The 22,088-nt window shown below is 42.0% G+C and overlaps 1 protein-coding gene across 1 annotated transcript; it reads left to right on the forward strand.

The window, feature by feature from the left end:
- The first annotated feature begins 11,839 nt into the window (after positions 1-11,839).
- LOC142956609 (Krueppel-like factor 9) lies at positions 11,840-18,651 on the forward strand. The gene is made up of 2 exons (XM_076098268.1): positions 11,840-12,593; positions 14,420-18,651. The coding sequence occupies exons 1-2, from the start codon at positions 12,104-12,106 to the stop codon at positions 14,662-14,664; spliced, it is 735 nt and encodes a 244-aa protein (XP_075954383.1). The 5' UTR covers positions 11,840-12,103; the 3' UTR covers positions 14,665-18,651.
- Positions 18,652-22,088: the final 3,437 nt, after the last annotated feature.

The raw sequence follows: 22,088 nt of genomic DNA on the forward strand, positions 1-22,088 counted from the left end.
ACGCTTGTTGTTGATCTCATCCCAGTGTCTACCGTAGCTGATGTCCAGGGATGATTTGAGGTGGTCGCGGCTTTCCTCATGCCTAAGGTGGATCTGCGGACGCACATAAAAGCTGCTCAGTTGCCTGTTTCACCCACCCAGGAATGAATCAGTCTCAGAAGCTGCAAACCAGAAGCATAAGCATGCATGGAAGACAGAACCACACAAAAAGCTTTACATTAAGATTCATGTTAACATGTCTCCAGGTACCTTGTGGTTGATAGGAGCTGTGTTGGAGCAGTAGAATTCATGATCTGCTCTCATGATGTAGGTGAGGTTTGAGTACCTCTCGCTCTTCAGTCTCTGAGACGTGTAGCACTCCCGACGCAGGTGCCTCGCATCACCTGTATAGGGGTCAACGGTCAGGACCAACTGATGGTGAAATATTTGTAATACTCCTATGAGCGGCAGCTGAAACTTTCAAAACTTTACCATGTATATGTGTTTTTCAGTCACTCACCTCCCAGACCATATTTGAGCCTGAGCGCGGAGCTCCACAGTGAGCCCTTCCGCTCCATCAGTCCCAGCATCCTGGTGCCGACCACATCGGGTAACAGGAGCTCGGCCTCCACAGAGTACTGCCTACTGCTGCCGTCCCGCCTTTGCTCCAGGGCCACTGAACACAGCAAAATGACTTGTAAAATGTAAACGTTCAATATAAAACTAGTGAGAGATAATAAACGTGTACTGTTTGGTCGTGTCAGTTGGATACCTGACAGTGATGCTGTTTCTCTGAACACGTTCTTCACAGTGGCAGAGAACCTGGTCTTCCTGCCCAGTCCACGAGTAACATTAGCGGAGAGGATCATGGGATGTCCATCAGCGGCCATTTTGGCTTCAAGATGGTAGCGCGTTCTCTGCTCTGACAGGACGGTCTGAGTGTCGACCAAACCCTAAAGATGACACAATCATTAACATTTTTTATCACTGGAAAATCATTTCAGGTTTGTATCTTTCCTAGAGAAAAATCCTGTTATAGTAAATCTAAATGCCTACCATGACATAATAATGAAACCCATCAATCAACAGCTCCAGCTTTCCTGACCTTATGTTCCTCTCCTGTTCAAGTTGCCCTGAGAAAACAACACAGTATCAGCATTGAACCCTGACAGAGGGGATTTGTTATGGTGTTCCTTTGTGACCAACCCTGTATTTGGATGATTTTCAGCGGATGGGTGATCCTCAGCAACAGTCTGTGAGGGTTGAAGGTGAGGTCCACAGACATGTCCCTGGGGATGGAGGACTGAGGTGTGGCCAGGAGGAGGTGGATGGAGGCCTCTCTGGGGAGCCAGGTGCCTCTCTGAAACATAAATTGGGACAGCTTTGTGCGTTAGTCCCTGTGAGAGTAGATGAAGAGATCTCACACAGGGAATTAAGACAAGAAAATCATCTCAAAGATGAAACTCATCTGTGGATCTTCGCACCTGAGGGAGCAGTGAGTAGGCAGCCTCCAGCAGGTAGTAATGGAGGCCTCTGTCCAGCTTCAGCAGCCTGAGGGAGAGGTGGACCGGTCCTGGAGCAGGAAGAGAAACACCTGTGGCAGGTAATGGGTAGGAGGCATTGGAGCACAGCTGCCAGCCAACCATCTTGGACACTGCGAGGAAACAGACATCAGGGATTGTTAAAGAACTGTACTACTATCATGTGACCATTGCAGGAAGTCATCTGATTAATCAAACAATTATGGCCAACATTCACTATTTTAGATAAATGTTCCGATGCATAAAAACAGAAAAGAAAATTACTTTCTGAATCACACTTTCAACATCCAGCCAGAATGTACATACAAACATGCACACACAGAAAAATAGACAATGTGCTGTGGTGTTTTTAAAAAGTCAATAGTAACAATTTAAAAGGGTCATGTATGACGCCATACAAACAGTGTTTGAGGACTTACATGTCTTTGGTGTGCAGGTGGTCTTCTGAACTTGACTCTTTGGCCCCTTTATCTCTTCTCGGTGGTCTCCACTGATCTGAAACACTCTGGAGCTGCATGGTGAACACAAACAAAACACGTGCTCTTTAGGAAACCATCATTCTCAAAACGTCTTCAAATATTTTGCAATATCATAAACACCGACCAACAAACACTACGTTTAGTTTTTTTTTTGCTATACTCCAAGATAATGCAACCTGCTAAACATAATAACAATATAAAAAGTACTGGACGTTTTAATGCATATGTTTATACTTTTGTATGGTAATGCAGTTGATAAGACTACGTGATAGGAAGAGGATAAAACATTCAACCTTCGCCATCTATAATTTTTTTTAAGTTTATCGCCTTCATAATACATGTAAATCCTTGTAATACATGCCCTCACTAACCTTAGAGAGATGATGTCCATGACGTCCTCCGGCGTGTTGAGTGTCACCCTGACATCCCGCCCCTCCTGCAGCTGAATGCTGCCATCCAGACTGGTGGAGCTCCTCAGCTCAGAGACCCAGTCCACTGCAGCTTGACCCAAAGCACCGTCAACCCCCATCATGGCAGACAGCCCCACATAGGCACTGAGAATAAAGACAGCAGTTACACTCTAGTGAAGGGCGCAGTTTGAAACCAAAGGTCAGGGTTGTAGCCCCTTTTACGTGTGTTAATATGGAAGTACTTGGGTTTGATGTATCCAGTCAGGGAGAAGTGAGAAGTATCCCTGTAGTTGACGTTGCCCTTCAGATGCAGCGACAGGAGGGAGGTCGTGTTGATGCTCAGTTTGACGGGCAAACCAGACAGAGACGGTAAAACCAGTTCGTCTGTCATCATCACGGCCCTGTGGTTCAGCTGAACCTCCTGACCCTGGAGGACAAAGAAGAAGGAAGGCAGATTGAGAGTGAAAACAGCAGCGAGAATGAAAATGAGGGGGGGGGGGGGGTTAACAGCCAGAGAAGAGACCAGCGACTGTGAGAACAATCTACCTCCAGCATACCTTGAGAAGTTTGACAGCCAGTCCTGCCATGCTCAGCGACAGCTGGTCAATCTGATTGTAGAGATCTTCACACGTAAACACGCTGAGCTCGTTGCCAAAAACCTTCACACCGACCCAACACTTCAGCCTGTTATCCTCTGTTCTCCTCCTCCCAAACAACTGCAAAAGACAAAGCCAAAACATGTTGTCATGAAATTTACCTTCACTCAATGGAAAACTTTACAAAATAAGAAATCTTAAGCCCCTGCAATGAAAACCCCTTTTTTTACTCGATAATGTTGCTATTTTCCCATGTGTATCCTTAAAGGTTTATCTATATATACATGTTTGTGAGTAATTAGGGGGATTTAGTACATGTGCTGAGGCATTCACAATCTTGCTTACGATCCTCTTACATTATCCTTATCTGTCTTTTGAAAGTATAAAACTTCAGGTATTGTTTTTTTGCAATTCCAGGGTATTAAAAGTGTAAAGAAAATGTTTTACTCCTCTCTATAAATTGAATAATTTGAAATAAAAACCATCCTTGTATTGTAAATCATTATCCTTTATCTTAGCAATTGTCTTTCTTGTTATCTATATTCATGGCACTCTGTCTTTGAATCGGTTAAGTCATTTTTAGGCAAAAATTACAAACATTTGATAATTCCGGCTGCTCAAATGTAAGAATTAGCTGCTTTTACATGTATTTCAGTTATTGTAAACTGAATATTTTGGGGTTTTGGACTGTTGCTCATAGAAAAACTCTTTTTTTGAATGCACTGTCAAGACAGCAGCATTGACTAAAAGTCATAAATCTAAAATGCAACGTAATCTGCTTCACAATGCTCCTCCCCATCCCCAGTAGAGATGATTGTCTTACAACAATCGCGGTGACCTCACCATGGCCCTGGCCTGGCTCAGATAACTGTTGGTGCCAGATAAACACTTTTCTTTTTCTTCTCTATGGTCCTCATCTGTTTTTCTTCTTGTCCTCTTAGTCTCTTTAGGCTGCGTCTTTCGACTTTGAGCCACAGACTCTCCATTGGAGTCAAAGTTTTGGTGACCGAAAACATTCTTCAAAAGGGGTTCAGCATTTTCAACGTGAAGGTCCACCTTAGTTGGGAAACAAAATGCATGCCTTCAACATCATTTTGTAAGATTATAATATACTAATATAAGTATATAATATACTAATATAGGTATCAAATGGATACCAAACTCACTTCCAGAAGGTTGTGGGCTCTGCCGTGAAAATATAGAGTCAGACTGGCAGTGGCAGATCTTGGTAGAAATGATTTGGGAGAGAAAACCAAAGATGTTTCCACATTTGTAATTCCCATGCCTGAAACAAACAAAGAAGCAGAAAAATTCAGACATTAATCCTGATTGCAATTTTGCTTTATATGAAGCTGAAGTGAAGCCGTCATTACCTGATGAAACTGTGTAGTCTGAATAGGAGGAGTATTTCAAAAACTCAGCCTCAAAGTCTCTGCTGATAATGTCGTCAGGCAGTGACTCGATTAGGGCCTGCTTAATGGGGTCCTCGCTCCTCAGGACATTAGTCAGGTGACTCCACACATATGATCCCACTAGAGAAGAAGAAGAGGAAAGGCGTATGAATGTCAAACAGAACAAGAAAATGACCCCCCCCCCCCCCCCCCCCCCCCCCCCACCAACCCATTCACCTCATTCAGTACTACTACAGCGCAGCTCAGAGATTCACAGGATATTATAAATATTTGAGTGAGTTGAAAAAGAGTTGTAATAAATATACTTGCCCAGACTATATTACAATATGAGAAGGATATACAAAGAATAATAAAGGGTATGAAGAGATTGTTTGTCTACAAAATACCTGCAAAATTATATCAATAGATTTGGTTATTTTTTACACACATCAATGTCAAGCTCAAGTTCTCGTCAATAATTATTATTTTTAGCTGCTTGGACATTAGATAAATTATTATTGTAAGAACATGGATCATCAGCTTTGTATAAAGAAACAAATGCAATCAATTTTAAGTATTGTGGTACAGCAACACAACATATAAACAACTGAAAATATATGATAAAGTGGCTGCAACAAAGAATAGTTCACCTGTTTGACAATTAAGCAGAAATATGATCATGAGAAGCAGTGGACTTAGTTCATCAACATTTTCATTTGCTAAACATATTAACTGGTTTAAATCAGACCTTGGCTGGATGTTTCGTTCTTCAGCGTCATCTTCACCACTTCAAACACGTTCTGATCGGAGCAGTGCATGAGCTGCTGGTATGCAGCGATTCTGACCTCGGGATCCTCCTGGGAGGACCGGTACAGCTGCAACAGCACAGATCTCTGAAGAAAGGAAACTGCTGTCAGTCACTGATGTTAGACTGCCGATCACCTCTTCACCTCCACCTCAACTCATCATGAATCAATTAGACTTATCATATTTACATTTGAGGGACAAACCTCCCCTTAAAAGTGAACATTGGCTTATAATCAATTAAAAGGTCCAGCATCCCTATCTTGTCAAATTATTTTCTGAAGGAATATGTAAAAGAAATATCATGATGTCACTGTTGCAAATGATCATTTCATTATTGACTTAAAGGGGACATAAAATGCTAATTCCAGCTTCATACTTGTATTTTGGGTTTCTACTGGAACATGTTTCACTGCTTTAATGTCAAATAAACACATAGTATTTATCATACTGTCTGTCTTAATATACCTGTATTCACCCTCTGGAACGCTTCGTTTTAGCGCCTGTCTCTTTAAGACCTCTACAGAAAAAGCCCAGTCTGCTCTGATTGGCATGCAAGAATAACATGGTGCACCTTTGCAAAGGTAGTTCTCAAGCTGTGGAAATGGGGGGCTGTATATTTTGATGAGCTTGCATGTGACATAGGAAGGGGAGCCAATGCCGAATGGCTCACATCACTTGTTTTATGATTTAGGCAGCCCACAAAAACTGACAGGGTTGTCTTATTTAACAGTTTGTGGGTTGGTAGTCACTCCAGATACCAAAATGTAGAGACATTGATGCGCACATGCACTGAAAAAGTGATTTTTTTTCTCATGATATGTCCATTTAAGAATTAGTTTCAGAATCAACTCACATCAGCTGAGCAGGGAAAGCGTCTGAAGGCTTGGACGGCAGCAAGTCTCAGCTCCAGTGCAGTTGAGTGGCCGAGCATGAAGCACTTAAGCAGAGGAATGAAGGTTGGAGCAGACAGACCGGTGTTTCCCACCGATTTCAGTGCATATAAAAGCTGTAGGGTTGACAAAATATATGCATATTAGGCATTGTTTATGTAACATTGTTCAAAGCACCAGTTTTAGTGCCAGCTTTTAATGTGTCTTTGTCTGAAAATACAAGCACCTTAACTCGAGTGGGTTGTTCTCCCTCGCAGCCGTCCTTCAGGGTTTCCTCAAGCGTCTCTATGAATGACTGTACCTGAGGAAGTTCACTACAGGAGCCTTGAGACCTTTGGCACAGTTGATAGACCAGAGATGATCCAGCTAACAGCGCCTTGGACCGCACCTCAGGGACCTCCAGTAAGGCCTAACACAGGCAGCAGAGACACAGTATACAACATGAGGATATTTACTTGTATAGATGGATGGAGAAGCTACTTGCATTTCTATATCTCTGGCTTCAATTTGACTTATATATCAGGAGTGAATACAGAGAGTAGCATTGACGAGAGGTTTAGGACATCATTAATGTCGCATAGATGTTCCTACATTGATGGAGTCGATGATCTGTGGCGATGGATGAGGGATGAGGGCTATGGTGGTGAGAAAAGCGTGAGTCTGCTCCTCCTCCAGCTCTTTGTTCCTCATGAGTTCGGTCAGTAGTATGATGCAGTTCTCAGATCCACAGGCCGGTAAAGCATCCAACAAAGGCTGCCTGTCCAAGCAGTTAATCAGCATCAATATGAACCTCTGCTGTAACCTGTGTCGCACATTATAATGTGGTGCTGTAAAAATGTTCCGATTGACATGAGGTGGTTATTTAATCTCGATCTCATTTAGTTGGGCCAGTGAGTCATGCAATGCACAATAGTACACAACATGAGGTACTGCCACACCTCACTGAAAGGAGGTCATTGTTAATTTTGTTATCAGTTACACCTGTGTTTAACAAGTCAGAACGTCCTCTATGATAAAGGTGTATTTACGATATACTGCGATGCTAAGGACTTAGGAGGGGGGACGCTCTACTGTACGTAATCTGTGTCTCAGAGTAGTTTCTCATTAGGTTGGCTACTGTCCCACACAGACTGTTCTTTCTGTGCTTGTTGACTTGGCCAGAGGCTGAGCGTTTTAGAATTGTAACTCATGAACAAGAGTCCTATCGGCTTTAACCCAATTTACTGGTAGTAGAAGACTTTTTATTAACTGTAACAAGTGTGGAAATGCCCAACTTAAACCATCATGTAGAGACATTGATGGAAACCTGAAGGACTAGACATAAGATGCTCCATTATAAAACACTGGGGAGATACTGACCAGTCATTGCGACACTTGAAAGACGCTTCTTGCCAAAGTGTCTGGAGTTGAGAAAGAGTCAGATCTCTCAGCTGGAAAGCCAGTTGAAGGAACTTTTGTGATACCTTGGGAGAAAATCCAAACACATACAAGGACTTACATTATATGCATCATAAACAAGTGAAATTTACACTCCAGTTCTTCAAAACGATTCCTTTTCTGTGAACACACTTTTTCAACACACCAATCACCTGATCCTAACACAGTAATAAAGCCCAGAGTGTGTGGATCTGATGGCCTCTTTTAAACACATCCCATGTAAATAGACTACAATGAAGGTTGCCAGATTAGATTTGATTGGCCTCCTGTGTATGGGACACATTAAAATGATACACAGCAAAGCCCAAGGGGAAGTCAAGCCGCAAATACAAACACAAACAAGCCAACAGTGGTCTGGCAGGGTACAGCTACTTATAAGGGATTTATATTAATTTGATGAAAACAATATGTGTTCTTTACAGAAAGATACAGTTTAAAGATGACTGCAACCTGTTGAGTCCTACCAGTTGTGGGTCTGAGGTGAGGCTACATAACATCCTGACAGTTTGACTGGCTTGCTGAGGTGTTGATGCTCTGGCTTTTCCTGGCCTTGCAGCCCCTTCATCCTCAAACTGCAGGTCAGTTAGCATGCCAAGACGTAAGGAATCTGCATGAGCATTGAGAAGAGCAAGCATTAGGGTCCATGTCTGTAAAACCGCACAGTTGCTAAGGTGTTGGTACTACTCCTGACCTGCTCCCGAAGGAGTGCCCGGTTGGGCCCTGAGCAGGAGCAAAGTAGACACTGTTTGGGTCTTCACCAGCCCTGCAGCCCTGGACCACGTTGCCATTGAAACGGCTTCAGTACAGTTGACCTCCTCCATCACTGTAGATCCATGCCTCTGAACACAGTGCAGCTCTGACTGCACTGACTAGCAAAAAAGACAACAAACCTCCCATCAAAAAAGCATGAATCGAAACCAACTGTCGAACCAAATGACTGATGTAATATTGATTTTTTTTTAAAGTTGGCTAAAAAGGACATCCTCTTATTCTGTGGTGCAGACAAGTGACAACCAACGTCATTGTCCACTTTCAACTTCCACTTCTCTTGAACTCATCAGACTAGAAAAAATGAATCTAGAAGCATATACCACCATTTTAGAAGTACTTAGATCCTGGGACGAAGTCCAACAATAACTATGTTGTGTTTAATTACTTTTTTTATTAGCTAAAATGATGATCTAACTGATGTTTCTAAGCTCTACACAGCTGATAAAATTCAACTGGAGAAAAATGGAATCATTTATAAATTAATTTGACCTAAAAAGTCGAATAACATTGGAATCAGCCTATAACACAACTACCATGTGTACATTTTTTAATTGAATAGAATGTAAACTCTGTGTCCACAGTGGTAACCACTTTTTTAACAAACACAGAAGAGAGGTAAACTCACTGTATCTTCAGTTAAAGAGACTGAATGGGGCCAGAAGTTTGCCAGCCTGGACTGATGGCACTCTTTTAGATCTCTGCTCTTCAGCAGCACAGGTCCTCTCCTTTCATACCTGCTGGTGCACGTTCCGTACACATCGGTCTGAGAAAGAGGAGTTTAAGAAAAGTCAGATAATCGCCACGTGAATGCACTATATTGAGGCAAGATGGTGTTAATGGTGGTTATTGTTTGTAGTAGGAGTAGAGGTGGTATTTGTCAGACTAGACGATAAAGACTTAAGAGCCGGTGTGTGTATATATCTTGCAAATTGGGCATGTAGATAGAACATAGCCCTCATTAACCCTCACCTCCTTTTCCAATTCCTGTTTGGAGGCCATGCGGGAGGTCTGGAGCATGCTCAGTAGGGCCCTTTTAATGTTGAGGGCCCACACCTGCTCCCCCTCCTGGAGACAGAGGGCCGTGACCTTTCCCTCCTGGAGGGAGAACTTGAGGCGCTTTCTCTCCAGTGACTCCCTGGGAAACAAAAACACCAGATGAGCCCCCCCCGAGACCCGAGAACACAGACAAGTGGAGCGTCTGAACAGAGTATCACATTCAGAGGAAAAACAGTTGTAGCATTCCAAAATGATCTGGACTTACACTTTGATTGCGGCAGGCCGAGAAAAGACAGAACCACATGCATTCAATCCAACATTCATTCATTCACTATACTTTATAAAAACACATCAAATTGTGTGAAATCAAAAGAATAATACCTCAAGCTCTTCAAACGTTGCACAGAATGTTCTTTTTGAGTGGAAAGACGCTTTATCTGTGGATTCCTAATCTGTTGGACAAGCATGTGCATAGATCATTGACTTTTTGCAGTAGCCTACTTTTTTTTTCTTTAAAAAATAATTAAAGCTGATTAAAGCTGACCTGCATCATTAGGTGACACTTTGAAACCACGTCAATATCAACCACACAGTCCAACGCCAGTCCATTCCTGCCAGCATTGGAGCCATGAAGGGTTGTGGTAATTGTCGTGCTATATCTGTAAGTGTACCTCACCCCTCTCTGATAGGCCAAGTCAAGGGTAGGAAACCCTACAGACAAGAAACAATAACCATGAGATTCAAAAAAAGAAATGTGTCACTAAGGCAAATATTGTAGTACAAATAATTTACTGTCTTGAATGAAAAAAACATGTTATTTAAGTATTTGTCAGTGAACATGCATCATATTCAACATAAGCACAAACTGGATTCTCACCAGCACAACTTGAATCACAGAGATTTGGTTCGGTCTGAAATCCATCAACTTCTGCAGAGAATATCAAGTAAAAAATCTCAGACATAATGACAAAAAATATCAACTTTTCTCAAACATGGCCTGCTATAAACATATTATACTGAACACTCAAAGTAATTTCATCTTGACTCTAGTCAACTCTAAATTCAATGGAAAATGAAATTGCACAACAGGAATGAAAAGAGCACACAAGAAAAACAACAAAAGCCATAAAACTCACCATGTAGCAGGAGAAAAATGAGTGTAACATTTCGACAGATGAGAAGTAACAAGGACATAGCCATAGCAACCCTAAGTCACGGCAGGTCTGGCTGCATCTAAGCCTCCACATGTAAGCGAGATGAAAACCAAGCACTGTTCGCAGCCACTGAAAGACCACACTTGTATGTGGGCTCCCTCGGTGACCCATGGTGCTCACAGCGACCAATCAGGAAATACCTACCAAGCTGGGGCTACAAAAACTCTCTGAGCCAATCACTCAACACAGTACTGGGCCTCACAAAAAAAAGTTTTGTTATTCCTCCCATTAACCTGGACATACATACGACATGAGCCACAAAGAGAAAATTCAGCTTATTGCAGGGAAGTTAAACCGTTTGAACGCTGGCAGGCCGGCAGCATAATGACATAGTTATCTGCAGGGATAGACTAGGACAAAATAACAACAACACCTTATGCAGAACAATAGAATAGCACTACAAAACAAAACAAAAAGTTTTTTTTCTGTTGTACATCTTTAACAATAGAATAGATTTGCTTGGAGATTATTTTCAGATACACACTCCTATACACATACAGTCTATATCAATAAGCCACACAACCAACTTCTCTGAAGACAAAGCAAACTAGTGGAGAGAGGTAGGCTACGAGCGTGTCTGTGTCTGTGTCTGTAATAAAAAACGTTTTAAAGTAGATAGTTAGGGACTATAAAGGCTCTTCATATAACTTTATTTGCCAGAAATATGAATTATAAAAGCCATGCGCCGCTCAGCCACGTAGTTGGGCTCAAACTAAATAACCCATCACGCCTCCCCTTCAAACCCCATCTCCTTCCCCCATCATTACCCAAGCTGCCTGCCACCTACTTTCCAGGATGCACCCACCGCCGCGGTCCACGCCCGAGCTGCGACGTCAGTCTCTGCGTGCTGCTGCTTGAGGCTGCGTTCAAAACCTAGAAAAAATGGAAGTTTAGACCTTTCGCTTAAAATACTGTGCTTTCATCCCCAACGTGTAGGTCATGAAATAGTAGGACAATTAGTTACAGTAAGTATGCCAAATATTATGTATTATGCTAAAACTAAAACAATTACACACGTATTTTAGAGGTAATATATAAAATTACGCAACCAGAACACAACTAGATGTTACATTCACCGTTTGAGTTTAATGTTGGGATTTGTGATTTGCTATATGACGGTGACGTAAATGTATAAATCAAATCGATATTGGAGCAAGTGTAGTGAAATAATAAAATAGCCGTACCAGTACGGAATTTATATAAATGTAATCTCATTAAATCTCCATCCTATTTTATCTGACAGGTTTGAACGCATCTTCAGTCCGGACCAGGGGGCGTAGGTTTGACCGGCTTCTCCGCGGCTCAGACACAATGAACCGTCAGACGGTGAGGGACACGCGTGTTGGCCCGGAGGCATTGGCACGGTTTTAGCACATTATTATTGTAATTTGTATCATTTTTTTGATAAACTTTAGTCTTTTTTATAAACTACCGATACGCTGTATGGCTGTAACGAGGCTCAGCTGGAAACGGTTGGTTCGTCGAGTTTGATGAAAACGAGGTCAGGCTCAGACTACCGTTAGCCCCTCCTGGCGGAATCTTTTTAGTTTCTTTTTTTTAAAGATAACTCCACCCAAACAAAGCAGATAACAATGTCGTTGACTGCTTCGTCTGATTATTTTGCTGCCGAGTGTCTCGTGTCGATATCCAGCGGTCCCGTCCTGCACAGACCCATCCCGGTCGCCCCCGCCGGTCTGCCGACCACCGTGGGCCTGCTCCCCGGGGAGCCCGAGGTGTCGTGCGAGGACAGGGAAGTGCGGGAGGCGCTGAGGCTGGAGGGGGCCAACATGATGGCGGTGGCCGGTATCCTCACCGACCTACACGGCAAGTTCCGCCCCATGTCGGCCTACTCGGAGAGCAGCAACTCCTCGTGTGGTGGAGAGAGCGGTTACACCACGTTGTCCGACCCCACCACCCCTACCATGACCCCCTCTGCTACCCCTGTCCCCGGACAGTTTAGGGGGGGAGGAGGCGTGGGGGCCCCGCGGTCCCCGGTGAAGCGACACCAGTGCACTTTTGACGGATGCGACAGAGTTTACGGGAAATCGTCCCACCTGAAGGCACACATCCGGACACACACAGGTACGGAGACACAATAACAGTTTGGTTGCATCAGCGGTTCACATGTTGCGTAGCTGCTTAGCTAACCCCCAAATATATAAACATGGTCCCCGACTTCTGCTGTGTCGGTGACATGCAAACCCGTATTGTTATTACGGGACTAATCATGGGGAATATGGGAAGTGTTGTGCTCTTCTTTGTGTGTTTTTTTTAGAATTGTCTAATAGTGGTGTGGTGGTGGAAAATGCTTCCCAATTTACCCCCCGCTTGGTCCAATAACGTGGCCAAACAAAGAGGGAAAGACAGAAAAACTCTCCCCTCAGAGACTCTGACAAAGAAGTAAACTAACAAAAGAACTGGGCTGGACGTTAAAATCGGTGACGATGGTCTTCCTCCTGCCTGCATTTGCATATGAAATGAACGTAAGACGAAACCTTAACGTCGAGAGCAGAGAGTTTATTGTCGGGCAAAGTTGGTCCTGTTGACGGCAGCAGAAGCAGCAAGTGCTTGATGTTTTGACTGAAGTTTTGTTTCCCCCTCTGGGCATCAACTCCTTGTTGGCGTCTGCTAACGAGTTTAAATCGATTTTATTCTCTGCGATGTGTAAATTATTGATAAAACGTTGGAGGGAGAGCTGCGGAGGGTGCGTCCGATAATGGATGCGTTACCCCGATGCTCCGAATGAACACGTTTTCATTTATTTTTTGTGTGTTTCGCTGAGGAAAATCACCGAATGTGTAGCTGCACCTCACCTCTTCCACCGTGCATTGCCACGATGTAAGAGCCAGATGTGGTTGGGAGTAGATTCACCTGTCAGAATGAAAACGGAGCTGAAACGTGCACGTGAATGTTCGCTAAAATAAATCGGTGTGTTCAGGGTCAGTGAGCAGGCGCAAACGGATTAACGACAGGAAACGGCTCAAAGAAACGGTGATGGGAACGCCCACAAAGAACTCTGCAACAACAACGTGGTCTGGCTTTGTGATCTTGAAAATGGCACCGAGCATCCTACTCGCTTATCCCGGTTTTGCTCGTGTTGCCTGCAGGAGATTAAGGCTAGTAGTGGCTTAGCAAAACTAATCTGGAGAATCCAAAACCCAGATATGTTTTGTCACGTATTTAACAATGTAGAGAGTATTTGTCTACACACTATATTTCATAGAAGTAATGCAGGCAGTAGATTTGTGACCCTAATTGCTATTCAATGTTTGCTCCAGGGATGTAATCACACGACATTTCTTACTATTATTTTATCCAGGAGGACATTTGTTCAATTAAAACATAGTAAACAAACCTAAATAAATGCACAATCGATAAATTAATCAAAAATTAAATGAAAATGAGAAGAAAATGAATCAAATCTTAGTTTGATAATTGGTTATTACAATTATTTAATTACAATTATTTGCAATATTTCCCTAATTTTAGTATCAATTGTGAGAATTTGTTGCTTTTCTTTGTGTTCTGTGATAGTAAATCACATAATTTGAGGGTTTGAACTGAATGTAAAATCAGCTATTTGAAGACATCACTTTGTGCTAAAGACCCAATGATTAATCAATGTCTCTAGTATTCTGCAGATTATCGATAATGGAAGTCATACATACCGGCTGCTAGTTCACCGATGTACTGCATTGGTGCAACATTTGTTAGTTCTTAATAGTCGTGCAGAATGGGAATAAGTGAGGAATAAGTGACTGTCTCCCATCCCATGTGTCAGCAACATATTTTAGTCATCAAAAATGTCAAAAAAAATGTAATGCGTGCTTGTTTTGCAAAGTCAAAGGTGTGATAAAGTACATGGTGGTAAATGGTTCTCCCCTCTCTTCTCTGCCTCCGCGCTGCAGGTGAGAGGCCTTTCCCGTGCACCTGGCCTGACTGCGAAAAGAAGTTTGCCCGCTCCGACGAGCTCGCCCGCCACACCCGCACCCACACGGGGGAAAAACGCTTTCTGTGCCCACTATGTGACAAGCGCTTCATGCGCAGCGACCACCTGATCAAGCACGCCCGTCGCCATCCTGACTTCCAGCCCTCCATGTTGGGCCGCAACAAGGGCGCCTCCTCCTCTCCCAGCCCAGTCATGCACCATTAGAATGGTTTGGGTTTGGGGGGTGTGTCCTAGCAGGAGCACAGAAGATCACAGTGGTTTCAAGTTAACCAGCTACAATCAGATCCACTGATTAGGGTTTAGCATTGCTGTGTTGGACTCAAAAAATGCACATAACACACGTACACAACACACACACAGACACAGAGCTGGATGCGAGGTTGAAGCAGCTTCATCCCTCCATCAACATAGACGAGTCATGTGACCACTATCCACCGGATCAACATAACTAGGGTTGGGTATCTAGGATGCTCCAAATCCATAAGAGGTGGGGATTCGTTAAGAAATGTGCTTTTCGATTCCACGTATCGTTTCCTGAAATCTAAGTTTGGACCTATGCACTTAATTTGCATTGCCGGTTACGCGTGTATCAAAGTAAGTGTATAATGTTTACAATATGACGGACTGGAGCTCGCTTTTAAAAGTGCGCTTCAGACAAGACCGCAGTGAGGCACTGAAATGTAATCACTGCATGAAAATACATACATGCAAGGCTCAAAGTGCCTAATATGACGACACATTTACTACAGAATGGTTTAAGAATTAAACATTTTAGATGTCCTGTATCATGACAATTAAATCAAATGAAACATTTTTATAGATCACATGACCAGATGAGAATGTTACTTTTTTTGTTTTTAATCCAGTCAATTTAATACAGGGCAAATCAAGGTACTTCATCACATTGATGCAAAATTGTAAAACTAATTATACCATAAAGCAGTCATGCTCATTGGTTGCCTCACGTTGCCTAAAACAACAATATGAATGCCTCAGAGAGCAAAATCAAAACCATTCAACTTGGCCCAACAGAGATTATTTATATATTTTTCTGGTTTTAACCAAAAACAAATCGCTAAATACGTTGTCATGTATTACTTGTATATGGCAGCCTAAACCTTATGAAAATAAATGTGTTTTTTTACTTTCGACATACTTTGGTCTCTTTTCTTACTCAGGATTCGATTAGAAAAGGAATCATTAAGCAGATTTGAATCGATAAACCCAACCCTAACAATAACTCGCACAACTTGCAGGGATTTTTCACATTTTCTGTAAAAGTCTTCGCATTCATCAGAAGCCAAACCTCTTGTTTTCTTGTGGTTCATTTGTAGATTGTTGTTGTGCTCTTCAGCACCATTTATTTACCACGAGTAACACAACCTTGTGATGTTAGGTAGCGAGGCGGTGACGAGAAGCCTTTTAGATGTATTTGTTTTTAGCTTTGCTCATTCCATATAAAAGTTTTAGTCGTGACATATTCCTTCATTTTTTTTATTGCTTTGGTAACCATCATTGAGTCAATTTTGTAATATTTTCTTTACATCCAGTTTAACTAATGATCAAATTGTATCGGAGCTGTTTGCACGCCATCCTTAAGATCAGTTATCACTCGTGAAATGCTGGCACATAATACACAGTAGTATTGTGTCTAATACTGATGCAAATGTATATAAGCTTTAAGCTTTTAATGTAGATAAATGGTAATGCTACTAGCAGCAGAATTAATACGTGTGATGAATTGTAGTCCTTATATTAGGGGTAATGGTATACTCTTGATAGGATGGCATTGCCTGTGAGCGTCGGTGTGTGTGTTTTTATTTACATTTTTGTTAGCGACAGAACTGGGAAAAGTGTATGCTATGATGTCAAAAATATTTTTTGGGGGGAAAAAAGATGACACCAGTTGAGCTTGACTTTCAGCCTGCTGCCTTCAAAGTAAAAGTCTTCATCCCGCTCATCAGGGGTGTGAAGCCAGATGTACCAGGTGTTTCTGTATGGTTTGAGTTTCAGCAGCAAAATAACCAGAAGTCTAACACATGGCGTTGGGAAAACAAACAAACAAAAACGCTCAAAAACTACTACTATGCTCCCATTTGGTGAGGCGCACATTTTGACTTGTCAAAGCCGCAAAAGCACAGGTGCAACTAATATAAATAATAAGTTAATGATGACTATTCTATGAAGGCGTGTCATTGAACCAGCAGGCACGTGTGAACAGGATACAGTGTTATTATTGGTTACACCTGTGTTTGACATGTCAAAATATCCAATGACATGTTGGCGAAACAGATGAAGATGTGTGAAGAACCTGTTCAGTCCATTCTAGGAAAACTGACACCTAAATATTCCTACATACCATACACAAGTCAATAATCAGCCATGTATTTCAGGAAAAACAACATTCATCAGCAAACCTCAAGTAATTTAGAGATTTAAAATCTATTCAATGACCTGGCAGGTCTGATTATAGAGAGAATCTTTTTTTAAATTAGTTTTCGATGTTTCCACACTGTTTGTCCAGCGCATGGACATATTCCTTTATCTCAGTGAACAACACTTAAAGCCTTAAACTATGTCATAACTACTTCGCACCATGTTTACAGTTGGATGCTTGTACAGGTATACATGCCCTCATGTGGGCTCATCACAGATGCTCATTATGCAATATGGCACTTTTTCTCACAGGTGTGTTTGGCTGAATAGTGTGATGGCTTGCACTGTGGAACTAATGTGTTGCTAACCGATGGTTTGTAAAAACGCCTTTTTTGTCCAAGTGCTTTAGAAAACGTGATACAATAAGTTGGTGGTAGTTTTTTTTGGTTCGTGTTTTTTTTGTGTGCGTGTGTGTGGCGTAGTCATCCAGACCATCTCTCGTTATGGAATATGTATTTTTATTTTCTATATAGATCTTTCAGCTTTGTCTCCTCCACATTCAGACTTCAGACGTCTTCCTCATCCATGTGTCAAACCACCGTCACCACTTCACTGTTGATCTCATTTTCATGGGAGTTGTGCTCATTGGAGTGAATGCGATGCTTTGAAATTTTGTACACATTTCTTCTTCAGAAGTTTGATCTGTTGACTGTTCTTGGTTGCTGCTGGCAGTAACCACGAACACATGGAATGTTTAATAACTAAGGAACACACAATGTTGTTGTTTTTTTACGTCTTCAAATGGAAATATTTGCTCTCATCTCCTCTCACAGATGAGTGTCTTCACACACAGACTCTGTCTGTGTCTCAAAGCTATAATATCACAATAACAACATACCTCACTGATTATTTTTTCTTTACAAAATCCATCCAAACTGTCTTTCAGAAAGTCCTCAATAGCCATCGAACTTTGGATTTCAGAAATGAGTTTTTAATCAGCTAGATGGTCTGCTATGTACCCTTGCCCTTATCTTGTCTTTATATGCAACATCACTACTACCTGTATAGCAGCAGAATTTCATTCTTCCTGCCTCAATGAACTTCTGTTGTTAATAGTCAGTAGCAAATGAATCTCTGGGATAAATCAAGCCCCTGTCATTAAAGCCCAGCAGGAGTCTTCGTTGTGGAGGGAGAGGCTCTCTGCTGCCTCGGGCAGAGGCTTAAAAGGGTTATTAAAAATGTAAAGAACAAATATCTGTAAACTGTCACTTCACTGCAGATTTCAATTGAAAGAGCTCAGTCCAAATCCTTCGGTTCATATCACTGAATGTGGCTTGATGGCAGACGAGCGTTGTCCACTTTGGATTCGATTATTTGCTGCCTTGCTGAGAAAGAAGATGCGATGATTTTGCTCGTCACCACACTAATTCAGATATGCACATTGTACAAAAAGTTTTTTAAATTGATGCCTAATTTTTACATTAATGTAATTTTTGGAAAACTCTTGTCAACGCTTTAGTTAAGGTAAAGAGGAACTGTGGAACTAAATAACTGCTGCAGCAAGTCGTTTTGATATTTATATTCTCAGGTGTCTTACATTTTGAGCATTGGAGTTTCAATATCTCCTGTGCAACACCTAAGTACAAGCATGTTCTTCTTCTTTTGTTGTGCTGATTAATTTATTCCAAGAAAGTGTGGTTTAAATATTCTTTTCATTACTCATTTTGTGATATGGAACAGTGCTAATATACAATGGTTCCATTGTTTGCTGTTTGTGCTTTTTTTAAGGAATTAAAAGTAAAACATTTAAGTTGATTTTTGTCTTTTTCTTCGGCTCATTGAAGTTGCACTTACAGGCAGTTACAAATAATAATCAGCCTAGATAAGATCTAAACAGAAATGACTTTATTTGATGAGTGAAAGGTCATATTTCCTAAATAAAGGAAACGTGGCGTCACCATCGTTGAAAGACGTGACATCTTGTCCCAGTAATGCATGTAAGGCAATATTAGTGGCAGCAGGGTTGTACTATTTTATCCAAGTCCAAAGTTTGTATTCATACTGTGGACTTATTAAAACATAAAACATTTCTCATTATAATGTTTTATGACAACTTCCATCTTGTTAGTATGTCAGCAAGAGAATGTCATAATAACGTGAAAAACATCATGTGGAAAAGTTAAAATGAGAAACTTTCTTAACTAGAAACTGTAGATACAAAAATGCAGTTAAGAAACAGGTGTATTTATGGGCTTGTATCTTTTAAACTGAGTTTGATGTTGAATAGTTATTACATGGAATCTATTCACCCTGAAGACATTTTACTTTTGGAAGGACGCACTATAATGTGCCAGTCTTGATCTCGACGTGTTCTTGATGTGTGGAAGCAGCTGCTCTGGGGCCGCACAGCTCTAGGGGCCCCAAAAGCTCCAAACCAATTTGAATGAAGATTGGTTGAAATATGCCACCACATAATAAACCACCAGAGCCCAATATCAACCGAGATGATTAGTGTAGGGCTTGGAGAAAGTCTTCTTTAACTAATAGGTAGTTTTTATATCGTCATTTCACTTTTATACACGTAAAATCTGCTCCATCTTAGAACAACTGCTCACATGGCATAGAGACGAGGAGGAGGAGGAGGAGGAGGAGGAGGAGGAGCAGGAGCGTTTAGGGGCCCAGTTGCTAATTTGTGCCCCTGGGCCCCCCTGAGGATGTTAAACTGGCCATGCTGGGTAATATGACATACGTCCCCTCAGAGTTCATCTCTGTTTCCACTGACAGAGAGAGGAGCCGCAGGTTTCACCGTCTCTGTTCCAGTCTGTTTCCACGGCCTCGCTCGCCGTCGATGGTGGAGGTGTCTGTGTCTCTGACGTAGAGGTATAGGAACTCATCAACAGGCAGCATTTTGTTCAGGGGGTTTCGCTTGCAGGAGCTTCTGGGCCCCCGTTCAGTGACAGGACGTAAGCCAAGGTCCAGTAGGAGTAACCTGGGTACACGAGGTTACTGACTCCCTTCACCCAGCGCTCTGGCTTCTTCACCTGCAGCCGCTCACGGCCTACATAACTTTATGAGCACAGAAATGTGAGTGACAGGTCTGTGGTGCTTTGAATATGAGTATGCAAGGTACAAGCGATGGAAAATGTGTATAAAACTGCACAAAGTCACTAACATGGGGTCCCATTCAAGGCCCACCCTCTGTACATTTCCCATGATAGTCACCAGCATGCTGCAAAACCTGGGCTCAAGTCTCACATCATCCTCCAGCACAATCACTTGCAGCAGTTCCTGCTGCACCACCTAGGGGGAGACACGTAACAGCGGTCAACTCTGGAGGACCTAAACCTCTTCATACTGTCGCTCTTCATCAAACTGCCACACCAGCTGCACTGCACGTAGCTGAGTCTTGCTTGACACATCTATACAGAGCTACCTGTTTCCAGATGTTGTAGTGGCTGAGGAAGCAGCCGATCTCCCCTCTAGTCGGCACGCGGTCTGAATATGGGTCTCTGTACCCGGGCAGCATGGCGATACACATGGCCTGCAGCCTGGAGGAGTTCAAGGCTCTGTGGACAACCCAAAGAAACACATTTCCTCAGAATCACAGTCAGCTATCAGACCTTTAAAATGTTCATTTCGACTGTCAATTTCTACAACAATAATCCTAAATACACCCATTCAAATGTCAGCATTAAAGGTACTTTTAATATTCTTTTTGTGTGTTTTCTAATTCAGGCTACTATTAAATCTGTATATCCCAGTATACAAGAGCAGTTATTTATCAAAGAGAGAGAGCATTATATGAGTGGTAAAATACTGTGCTAAAAAGACAATTTTGAGGTACTACTAGATCCATTTTAGGCTATATACGTTTACTCACTCACTGTAAAACATAAGATGAATATATAAAATGTGATATATACTACCCAATAGCATATAAAGTAAACAAAATCAGAGCTTCACCACGTGTGGAAGCAGCAGTCAGCAAAACCATCTTAACTTACTGTCAACTCACTTGCTTCTGGAGCTTTCAACCATACCACCAGGTCCTCCTCAGCAGATTGAGTGGAAATGCCATGGACGTTCCACGTTTCTGTGCACTCATCATTCAAGTTGATATAAAACGTGGCCTATAGTCTGCAGATGAGGACCATTTAATATGGTCAAAAAGCTACAGAGCAAGCAAGTAAGTGGGCCTTGAGTTACAGTTGCTTTGTGTGCTGGTTAAAGTTAGATTCACCTCAATTACAACACAGACCCTTCAGTGTTAATATAATCCATTAATATGATATAAAAAACTTATTTCAAAGTAATATCACTATTTTTGATAACTTGCAATAACTGGAAGATGTCTCTTTAGCTATAACACTTGCATTTGTACCTCGTTAAATCCCACCTTTCCTGGTTCTTTAGGCTTATAGTGTGCATACATTATACTGTGAAGACTCCAGGGTTTAGGCAACTCATTTCACATGAGGTTTAGCAAATTTGTCTTTTCTTGCACAGTCTGTTGGTTTCAAGGGGATTTGTAAGATCAGCTCAACATCTAACTGATGTGAAACAGTCAAATAAGAGGGGAAGAACAGGAAATGAGAGGCAGTGAGCTTTAACAGAGGAGTGAGGCATGTGTCAGGACTGTGAGAGCCAAAAGGAGCAAATGCTCATATAGGAACAAGAAACAAAGAGAGCAAAGACTGAAGAAAAAGAGCCTCGAAATTCCTCCTGTTACTACGAATTGTCAATTTTATAGTCAACTACATGATATGCACATTTAGAGGAAGTGCTTACTGAGAGCCTCTGTCACTGTTTGGGTAAACTTCCCTCTTCTCCTTCCAGTGGCTGGTCTTGTTTGAGGGGCACTGGTAAATATCGACAGTGGTCCTTGTTGCACACACACATCTGAGCCCCTGCAGCAGAGCAGACGGATCACGTCTCAGAAGTTGAAATAAAGGCTTTTTGATTTTTTTGCAGGTTTCCACTGTCCACAAACTGAGGGACAGAGAAGAAACATGAATAGATGACAGAGTGGTGATAGTGATTAACCAGATACTGTGATAATGGATCATTCCTCTGAACAATAGGACACTTAATTCTCTGTGCCTCATGGTATTTTTCTGTCTCACCAGTATGTCGTCAGTCCAAAGTTGTCGTCACGTGGGTGAACCGAGAATTGGGCCATTGTCAGGGACCCTGCTCGTCTGCATAAGAGCTGAAAGAAAGATGGACAGAATAATGATATGGATATTTTAGGT

This window comes from Anarhichas minor, unplaced genomic scaffold (assembly GCF_050575085.1).
Source record: "Anarhichas minor isolate MPS153535 unplaced genomic scaffold, ASM5057508v1 ptg000024l, whole genome shotgun sequence".
Classification (NCBI taxonomy): domain Eukaryota; kingdom Metazoa; phylum Chordata; class Actinopteri; order Perciformes; family Anarhichadidae; genus Anarhichas; species Anarhichas minor.